General features: G+C 36.0%; 1 protein-coding gene across 1 annotated transcript in view; it reads left to right on the top strand.

Moving 5' to 3' along the window:
- Pino (protein pinocchio) overlaps positions 1-8,486 on the top strand; it is a 14,202-nt gene extending 5,716 nt beyond the window's left edge. Inside the window, exons 2-5 of the mRNA XM_018551181.1 lie at positions 3,981-4,053; positions 5,986-6,117; positions 7,327-7,456; positions 7,813-8,486. Of these exons, the coding sequence (XP_018406683.1) occupies positions 4,001-4,053; positions 5,986-6,117; positions 7,327-7,456; positions 7,813-7,923 (426 nt within the window). The 5' untranslated portion in view covers positions 3,981-4,000 and the 3' untranslated portion in view covers positions 7,924-8,486. The remainder of the gene's footprint in view (positions 1-3,980; positions 4,054-5,985; positions 6,118-7,326; positions 7,457-7,812) is intronic.
- The last annotated feature ends 2,873 nt before the right edge of the window (positions 8,487-11,359 follow it).

The following is an 11,359-nucleotide window of genomic DNA, read 5'->3' as shown; positions in this document are numbered from 1 at the left end:
ACACATGCCTGCGGTATTAATATAATCCGGTTATTTATAGTCTACAGCTTTGCATTTGCGCCTTATAGTTCTATTTTCGCAACAATATCACCTACTAATCTCGCGGTTTGAACGCGGCTGCGAAGATCCTATTTTATTCTCTCTATGGTACCGGCCCTTTCATGTGATGTCTTCATTCGTGTTTTTTATCCTCCACGCGCTCTTATTTCTTCGTAGGAAAAATTTGATGTAGGAAACAGAGGCGATCTTTCCGTGTTATTTTTCCTTGTCAATTTCTTTCTCGCGCAATATTAATAATCCGCAAAATCAGAAGCTCGTTGAAATCTTGGCGCCGTGAGAAATTGCGTTACCTCCGCGATTTAACTCACTGAGTCACCGTCATCAGATCCTCGGCCTGATGTCACTCAAATGACGCGCTATGTAACTATATTTCCAACGACGACTCGGTTTCCAAAATTATCGCATCTATCAAAATGAGATGGCTAGCGGCGATTCCCATCAGCCTTTCCGAATTGTTCGTACTGTAAATAAATCTTAAATTCAGATATATAAAAAAAAGTCATTTTTTTTCCATTAATGTAATAATAAAAACTTTTAATAAATAAATTTTTTTTCATGAACGTAAATATTTTCCTAATGGGTTTTCCTTAATACGCAATCATTTTCGTTTTTATAGGAAGCTTTATGTGAGCTAGGTGACCGCAAAATCACTCTGTTTACATAGACACATCATAGTTACACGTAATTTGTTCAACGAGAAAAACGATAATTGCTCGAGATTAGTAATTTTGCGAAAACAGTCAATAATAAAAATCATAATGTGAATCACTAACTAAGAGAAGCACACATCGGTATAAACAAAATAAATAAATAAAACACAAAAAACATTTGTGTTAAAAATAAATGTTTATTATTTCATTTATGTATACGCATCCAAACATTGATTTCGACCGTGATTTTACGCATGCATTGTGGCATTTATCGTTTCAAATATAAATATCAGCTATTGTTTATATTTGGACAAGGAATTGTGAAACTAATGTTGTTACGTATATTAGTTTCAACTACTTTGACTCTGAAGAAATCATCGACTCGATGGGGCGCGCTATCCGGACAATTAGTTTCGTAACTGTCGTATTATACACGATTTTATATTTGTTGATAAGAGTGCCCGCTTAGATTTTCATGAAATAGTCCGCAATTCCGGGAAAAGAGTTGCCAGAAAACGCAAATCACATGGGTGTCACTTTGCGTCGTATCGCGTCGCGCAAATGTATACGCGCGTGCGATAAACTTATCGGTGCGCGCAGCACTCTCATAGTTCGGCATTATCCTACTTACCTCGCGTTATCGAGGTTGGCTCCAGTGAGTCGCTTAATCCACTTCCGTTCGATTGCCATTATTGAAACGATCGTAGACGGTCTTGGTTCGCGTTCTTGCGCGCCATATGCCGCAATTCGACATTCAACTCTGTAGGCGTTATCGATTATCGACGTCTCGAGGAATGCCGAGAATTCGTGTGATGTGCGTGATTGCACAGTAGGATGGTCGAGTTTTTTTTTTTTTTATCAACGGTTATGATATCGCGGTTAACGAGAATCCAGAACACGCAGTAATGCCATATGACGGTGTCCCCTGGGGGGTTAATAAATGCAAATACAAATCGATCGGTTTGTTCGCGGCGTAGTAGTACTAGGTGGCGACGACGCGAGATATCGATCCGCAACGCCGGGTGTATATTTTTTAATATGACCCGCGACGAAACGCGAATCGATAGCGCGATATTTGCGAGTAATCTCGGACCTCCGAGAGACCGATTGCATTTGATTTTTTCTGATGGAGTCAAATTTACTCCTACTGATATATAATACATCATTCTATACATCTTATATTAATTCTAGAATGAAACAGTTAGGGTCTGCTTTATCGAATATAATTTTTCCTCAAATTTAAAAATTTAGATAGATATCAATTTAAGATAATTTTGCCGAATTATCAGAATAATTAGAATGTATTAATAGAAAATTCAATCATAATGAGCAATGCTGCAAAAAGTTTTGATATCCTGGCAATCAGTTGGGATATTATATATGTGTATATAAATCTTTTGATAGTCTAACGAAATTATTTTTAGCTTTGTAACAAGTTAAATTTTTAGATGTCTGTTCATCCTTGTACTGATTAAAAATAGTTTGGCTCGACACGTTTTCTTACACACAGACTTGATTATATATAATCTTATTTGTTGTACCATTGAAAATATAAAAGATTGTAAAATGGTAATAATAGTAAAAAATTTGTTTCAATAGAGGGGATTTTGCATCAAAATCTTCTTGTATACGGCATTGCATTTCTGTTGGTGACTTTATTTTGTAATTTACGGCAAATATCGATAGTGGGTTACGCCGGATAGTATATTTATTTATACTGTACATCATTATCGAGCAGAAGCTCCTTGCCGTTTATTATCCTCTCGTTGAGGAGATTGCTTAACAGCTCCACGTGTCAGCTAGAAAATCCTTGACTTTATCTATCTGTGCTGAAATGATCAGAAAATTGCTAATTTCGTAATAATTCATGATTTCGTAACTACACTCTCTTGTGGATTTATTCAACTTGATATGTATTGTAGTTTTTGTTGTTATCGACTTTTTAATTTTTTTATTTATCATACTACGATTCAGAGAAAAGCTGAGAAATGCAACGAGACGTAACAAGATTTTATACACGCTCTCGGAATCGTTAGCTACATTTACTTTATATCGCGTGAGATATAACTTTCTTTCTGGATGTGAGCCGATCGCGATGTCACTAAACCAGAAGACGAATTCGAGTCGTCTATTCGCCTTTCGCTTTGCAATGACAAAAATCAAAGTGCTTCGTCAATATTGCAGATCACGTATGTCGGCTTGTCAATGTACTTTCTCGTAGAAAGCAAAAGCGTTTCGTGCCAAGGTGAGATCGCGATGAATGCACTCTCGTGATGCCCTTCGCTCGTTGTCACGATTCTGTACGATCCTATATAGGCTCCTTGTATACGGCACTCTAATAAATCACTAATTCTAAGCACGTTAAATTTGTATTACATAGGTAATCTCTATATATGCGGTTTCGGTGTTTAAATCTAAAACCACAATCACGAAATTGTCCTACATTCAAAAAATTAAAGATTTATTACACTGCACAGCAGACACGGAAAAGTTTCGTTTCTTCAGTTGTTTAGGAGAGAATGGACGGAAATAATTCCGCGATATATTTATTACAATAAACTGTTACGTACTCGAAGCCGTACTTTAATTAGGCACCTTGAAGTACGGTGGAAGCTATATAGTACATCGAATAATAATTATTAACTTTTCCCTTCGATTTGTGTCGATTCTATTGAAATTTTTACGGCGCGATTTGCTGCGTAATTTTTTATATACTTATACCTATGTAATTGTGCCTGATTATGTATTATATCCGCCACGTGCGTCAATATTTTAAGATCCCTTATCGACATTATCGGATTCCGGGGATTTTCTGCGGGTCATTTGTTTGTCGATATTTTTATTTATACACATATAAAGCGGCGGAAAATCTTAAAAAATTTTTTTTTTCGAGAGAGAGAGAGAATCTAAAGAATCTCTCACTATTTACAGTATTTATTCTAAATTATTTACTATTTAAACGAAATTTATTCGTCTCTATGGAAATTAGTTTCGTTATTATTTTTGTCATATCCAATTGAAATGGATTTTCTTTTCTTATGTGTAAACCGAACTTTCAACTAAAATTTATTCATACGTATTTCTGAAAAGAGTTCGCAGTTTTATCAAAAGATTTAATTTGCTAAGAAACCTCTTTTTAACACTCATAATTATAAAGATATTGATATGTTGATCTTCTCAACTCGAAAAAAACTGTCTGTCTTTAAAAACATCATTACCATTCCCAACTTTAACAGAGATTGTAAACATTTTTCTCATTTCATGTTTCAGTATCCACTTACCAGTGTAACATGTCGGTTACTTCCGTGCAACCAGCTACCACTGAGAGCCTTTCCCGTCATGGGTGAGTAAAATCATCGTCGATCTAAATTTTTTTTTCGCGGACATCAGATTGTGATCCGAACCGCACCAGACAACCGCAACTTATAATTGCAAATGCCTGACGTGCCTCGCACGACTGGATTTTTTGCCACGGAATGCATCGATATATTATAGATAGATTTTCCCGCAAGAAACCAGCGCCGTGGCGGTACTAATATGAATTTCAGATCGCCTAATTGAAATATTACGACCTTCGCGCCTAGCTTTTTCTCTCATTATGAAATGTGACCTTCGATTCCTATATATGAGGAGAAAAATGGAACACATATATGGCGTTTCAAACTAAACAGAGAATATCAAAAAGTGGGGGCTTATATCCTGTAAAATTTATGTTATACAATGGAAATGTATGAAAATGTTGCTTAATGAGAGGCAAATGACAAACATCTCGTTCTCAGAATTGAAACCTAGAAGCCTCGATCATTATATAACCAGTTTCGATAATTAATTTCATCGCAATCAATTAACGCTAAATAGGAGGAGTGCAATAATGTTAAATGTGGGGCGCGATGCAGCGGAAAAGAGGGAGGGATACCTTGCGGTTTGCGCTCCGATTTTAGCCAAGCCGGCGATTTCGTTTTTCATTTCCATCGGAACGTGCGGCGCCATAATAAATTTCACTTCCTATACAACGCATTGCGAACACCGGAAACGTTAATCGGGGGACGTTGAAGGTGATTCGACACCGTTATAATACTGTCGTCAAATTGAAATCGTTGCTCATCCGTTGAGAATTATAAAAGTATATTGAGATTAATTTAAAACCGAATTTAATGAAAATAAACGAAGGTTGGTGTTATTAAATCAATTATTTCGTAACTTCACAAGTTATATCAAAAAATTTCAAACTTTTATGCATGCAGAATCATCATAAATTACTGCTGACCAATTAAATCAAATCGCCTAGTTGTTTCAACCGTAAATTGAAATCCCCTCGAGGATAATTACTATATTCCACAATTATCCCAGAATTATCGCTACCTCGCGACGGATAAATTGCAACAAAAATCACAATAATTTTCGCTGTTGTCTTGAAATATAATGATGACGGTTACGATACTTTTGTTGAAAAAAATTACACGTGTGCGAGAAAAGATCTCTCTTATTTTTTACCATTTAATTAAAGAAGAGTTGTATAATTTCTAATAATCTTTTTCTTGCGGTTTACGGTCATTCAGAAAAAAATCTCTGTTGCCGGCCTTTGTTCTCCTTGTGTCCGATATATCTACGTTTGCCTGGCAGTGCCGAGCGCACAAAACACGAACGAACGCGCAAGTTGGGCACATTACGCGTGCATTCACGTTGCAGTCACGTGAAAGAATCGCGTTTTTTTCTTCCTGATTACCATATGTGCACGCTCATTCGAGCTAATCGCGGCCCGGCCGTATCCGTGCTCTTCCTTCGGCCGCCAGGTTCAAGGTGGTTTACTCGCGCGATTCCCTCGCCCTGATAAATCGTACCTCCGGGAATCACGGAGCGTGTCTCGCACGGATATTTAAATTTGTCGGAAGGGTTTCTTGCGCAGACTCTGGCCTTCCACGTTCCTTCTCCCGACACAGAGGAGAGATTGAAGTCGGCATTACGTAACAGAAACTTTATTAAAAAAATCGAATAATTAACATTAAGAGCTTCTCTATCGAATTAAGCAGACTGAAAAGAGCACAAGTAGAACAATAACGTTTTAATTATGAAACAGTTACATCAGACTTGATTTTCATTTGAAATTGAAGCGACAAAGCGTCATTATAGGAAGAAAAAAAAGAGAAACGTTGACAAATTTATTTTATAGATTCAAATAGAATAGAGATTATTATTTTACGAATAAGTGAAACTATGAGCAGAGATTTACGAGAAAATAAATTTTTAACGCATGGATCCTCGTTTCGGTTTACAGGAGCAACATCTCGTTATCCCATCACAGCCTATATGGGAGCGTGGACGACGGTTTGCAAGGCTCGCATCCCCAATACCAGGACACGATCCTCACGATCGAGGAGCTGCGTGCTCAGCTCAACTCTTGCTTTACGTAAGTTGATTTGTGCTCTTTATCATCACGACGAATTGGTCGCGCAGATTCAACAGACCGTGGGAGTCGATCGGGGGAATTACGCAACGTTACGCAGAGTGACATGTCGCTGTTCGCACAATGGAATCCGGTACGATCCGGAGCCAGGGCGACTTTAATTCGTCAATTCGCGACGCGCTTAATTCTCCTTTACTTACTAATTCGAGAGAGAAATGTCCTCTGAATAAAGATAATTATGTTCGCGCGCGAGAAGTCGACGGGAGACGAAATTTCTTTTGGCTATCGAAATTTTTGTACAAACCTTACAAACAAACACTTGGTACGAACGCGTCATCGTGCGAACGCGCAGGATTGATAAGATAGTCATCGGTACGGAATGCAAGAAACGAGGCTAGTAGGTATGCCCAACGTTTATCTGGTGACGGTTGACGCAGTTATTCCGGTAAATCGATGCCCTACATCGGACGTATGCAGCCTCGATGTGCGGCATTTCCGTGAAATATTCACATAGCCCGTCGTAATTCGATCAATCAAAAATATTCGACGTCCTAGAAAGATATTCTTCCTTCTAAGAAAAAAAACTTAGTCTTTATTCAATAAACTCGATAAAATCCTTATTAATACGTATATATCTACTAATTAATCTATAATTTTGCGCAATTTGCTCTCGTCATTTGTTATAACAACGAAATAATTAAAATAAAAAACAAAGTATTTTCGAAAATAAGTTTGTGAATGTTTTGAATCATTAAAATTTTGGAATATTAATTTTAAAATGTAATTTTTAGTATAATAATTTGTAGAAGAATAAAAAAAATATGTTCTTTCTTTTTTTTTTCATTATGTTTCTCTTTTTCTGTAATTAATTAAAAAATGACAATTTTTTTAAATTATATTTTTCTAGCAAATGAGCGATATATTTATTGATTAGTTTAACTAATGTAATTTTGTAATATATATCAACGTTACCGTTTTATCGAGTAAATCTTGCGTAAACCGGATGACGCTGATCGAATTGTTAAACCGCATGACCTTGTTTCCCTGAAAGACCGTCCCAATGGTAATTTTGCGATGCAAATCGTCAACTTCTCTTGCAAGCGCGTCGTTGGGTCGCACGCTTCCGTATTACTACACGCCTCCATTATTAGCATAATTGGGTGTGTATTCGCATCGGGACGATTCATTATCGTTGTCTTGTTCTCTGCGTAGATGCGGGGTGTCGTGGAGCGAGGAGCACGTCTCCTTGGACTGCAGCGAGTGCGGTGGCTATTCCCTGCAACGGCCGTGCCCGCTTTGTGACGGTCGTTGCCATACCGTGTGGAAGCGCGACCTTACCATGGTAAATATCTACCCTGTGAACCTCTCTGCTCCAGAAGAAGAATCGATAAATTCACCCGACCTGATACATTAACTCCTGCCAATTTCCCTCTCATTAATTAATGTCCATTACTTATCTTCATTATGACATTATCACTTTTCATTTTAATCTTTTTGTCGTCCATTAGACATGAATTTTTTTTGTTGATTAATCGAGAGTCAAGGATCCAAATATTGTAATGTTAATTTGACTATTAATAATGATTTAATGATAATTTTGGCTTTGGCACAAATTTTTTAAATCCTGTATAAATTTCCTTAGTTTTGATCAAAAAACGAAAAAGTAAATTTACTTATGATATTTGTTTTCCTTTGTAGTCCCATGCGAGTCGTAAGGCAAGATGGATCGGTGAGTGTGGACTGAGCTGTGGACCCTCCTTGGAGGAATCACTGGTGCCCGCGTTGGAGAAGCTGCGGGCTACTTCGTGAATGGCATCAGCCCGAGCACCGCCAACCATGCACAAGACTTAAATCCATCACCATCCATCTAGTATCACCCACCACCATCGCATGCGAGATTCAAGAAAGGAAGAGAGAGAGAGAAAGAGAAACGTATGAATGTAGACCATGGATGATATACATTATGTTCCTGAGGAGGGCGGCTGACAAGGGAAAGAAGGGTCTGTGTTTCGACCTTTGTGATTTCTTCCCTAAAGATACAAAGCCGTACCCAGCTGGTCCCTCGACATCAGGGACCACCATCATCGTCATGATCGTCTTTTAGGCGAAAGTACAAAACTACGCGATCGACGTCCGAATTCTATAAAGAATTTCTACGTTATACTGAACGATTAACTATGTTGCAGCGAACTAGTTTAAACACACTGCTCTCTTACGGGGACAACAGATTCTAATTTACTTTTAGCTTTTACGCCGATTTACTGTGTCGTAAAATTTATATTTCGATTATCTCTTCACAGATTTCTGAATTAAAGTTACGCTAACAATTTTTATTAGGAAACAGAATTTTATCTTTTTTTCGAATGATTTTTGCCGCTGATATAGACTTGCTTCAATGCTACCTGAAAATAGCTTCTTTCTGAAGTAGTTTTTTTGTAAAGTTAAGCAATAGATAATTTGTCAAAGAAAATCTTTCTATTCAAGAATACATCGCTGTATCCATGAAGCAGATTTGATTGTTCTTTGAAATATTTTTGAACTTTATATTTTTTTTTAAGTTTAGAATATAGAAATATATATTTAAAAAAAGTGCAAAAAAAGCAGGAACAAATCGAAAATATACCCTGATCGTTTTTCTTTTTCATTCAATCTGGATGACTCGGAAACATTTTTTCGGTACAAAATTAATCTCAGAATGAACACAAAATGGAGCTTTGCTTTTAAATTTGATTGGCATAGTTATCTTTTGGAACTGCAACAGCTAATGTCTTTGTGCAAATAACTAATTTTAGCAATCGTAACTCCGAAATATCTTTATATCATTTGATTTGACCGTCGTAATAATTATTTGTCCCTGCACACTTATAACACAATTAAATTTTGTAATGTAATTTCACGGCACATGCACCTGAATTGGTACTTAGAATACGGCGTAAATCTATGATTTTTCAAAATTAAAACACAATCAAGAATTTCTTTTTATGAAAGTACATTCTAAAAATTTTTATATTATGTATGTAAGTAGTAATGTAACAATACCCTTATCACATCATTAGTTACACTCCAGGCTTAAAAAATTTTAATTTGTAGACTTAAAAAGCAATGAAAAAACGACCAATTCATTTGTGGAAAATTTGATTTCTTATTGCAGATTTCTTATAAAAAATGTTTTCAAATTTTTGTATCGAAATGCGAAACTTGCATCGCGTAATATCGTGATTTCGGAAAAATTCTAATGACGGTAGCTTAATCTTCGGTCGTTCCTATAGCAATGCGAGAGAAGCCCGATCTTCACTTTACTTTTTTACGTAACGAAAGTTACATCTCGGCCTCTCTGTCGCGCGAGAAAGCGCGAATTTGCATTACGCGAATCCTAGGATAATTATTAGGCGACAATTAATCGATCGAGCGATCTGACGACGAAAAACCCGTCTGGGATTTTCGCACGAGAGCACGACGTATCGGTGTTTTATATAGGTAAATAATAATTCAATATCCCTCGCTTTTAATTATCACAACTGTATTATTGGCGAAATAATTCCGAGCTTGCGATTGTATACGATAAAAATTTAGTCAAAGATTTGCCTCATTAGCGAGGATTTTTAGTGTTAACGTGACGTGATTCAATCGTCATAGCCCTAAGGATCGATAGGCAGTCGGTGTGTTATGAATTCGAAAAAAGTTATTAAATTATTTCCACAAATAGCAATTAGAAAGTTTGTCGTTTGAAATGTTATTGTATGTCGAAATTGGTACGGCGAGAAGAAAAAAGGTATGAAAATATACAGTTGTGTTGTCCGTTCGCATTGTAACGGAAAATCATACGAATCTCCTTGGGTCTATGAAAGTTTAAAAAAAGTCGGTTGTATTTATAGCGCGTTTCTCGACAAAGATACGTCCTGCTCGCTTTAAATCGTCCGCTTTTCTGCCAAGTGGTTGCTGAAGTAGCTCGACCCTCAAGCGCATGAGAATGTCTAATGCGGTTCAACAATTGTGTACTCGACACAAAGAAAATTGCGAGTGCCCAGTAAGATTTCATTCTTGAAAAATAAATTATCTGAAGAAAAATTGACACAGAAATGGTTATACCATTTCTTAATCGTGTGTAATGCAAATAAGATTTATACTTAAATATTTTATAACGACAAAACGCAGATTTATTTAAATATATTATAACTTATATATTAAATATGATGCTCTTAATATTCTGTCAATGTTATTATGGGCCTTGCAGAATTTTTTGTGTCAAGTCAGTTTGGAAAGCATTTACGTCGTGCCAATGACTTTTTCGGATTTTTATTATTGTTTTATAAGGATCCCGCGTGCCGAAGCCTTTCTTAGCGAAATGTATGAACAAAAGAATGTTTTCGGACGTTTACTGACTTTCCTCGATAGCTTACATATATTACATATATATATTACGAGTGCGCGAGTATACATGCTCATCTCAAAATACATCCTCATTTATTAAATTAAACTGTAATGTATAAAAATTGTCTGGAGTATTAGCTCGCGGTGAGCTTTAGTTTAATGCTTTAGAGAAAATCTTCGGTAGTAGTTTTTATTTAATCTGCGAATTCTTATTTATGACGTGCGAATACTGCAAAAGTATGGGTTTAATAAATACTTGCAAAAAATCCACTATGACTAGTTAATACAAATCCTCCTTTGTCTTCTTGTCTCTTTTCTATGATTTGAGATAATTTCCCAAGAAAAAAATGTGAATTGATATGTATATATACATATTTGATGTCTTTTCTTTATTTATATTTCAATTGTTTGCGTTAAAAAAATATATAACTCTGCTCTTGAATTTCTCTCGTATCAGAATATAGAATCCAGCAGCATATCTCTATTCAGATATTGCATTATTATTTATGGAGAATAAATAATCCACTGGGTTAGTAAGTGATTTAGTTCTATTGAGTAAAAGGTATATCAACATTTTATTGAAATTTTTTTTACGATTTATGTACATTTTCATCATGCCAGCAACACGTTTACACGATCTTTTTACAAGTCGAGACTACAGCAGTATTTTGTATCTCTATGCCGTGTGTGTACTCTAATATTTTAAGTACTCCATCATTTTCTATTAATTAAGTACATGATATCAGTACGATTCTGGAAGGCAACATAGAAGGAGTTTAATCGATAGAATTAAAACATCATTCGATGTCACGATTTTTAAATTTGTTATCTAATTTCTTATCGCCTTTTTCTAATATTTGTTATCAAACTTGAA

This window comes from Cyphomyrmex costatus, unplaced genomic scaffold (assembly GCF_001594065.2).
Source record: "Cyphomyrmex costatus isolate MS0001 unplaced genomic scaffold, Ccosl1.0 scaffold135, whole genome shotgun sequence".
In the NCBI taxonomy this organism is placed as follows: domain Eukaryota; kingdom Metazoa; phylum Arthropoda; class Insecta; order Hymenoptera; family Formicidae; genus Cyphomyrmex; species Cyphomyrmex costatus.
Note: the sequence above shows the minus strand (reverse complement) of the source record. Positions and strands in the feature narration are given on the sequence as shown.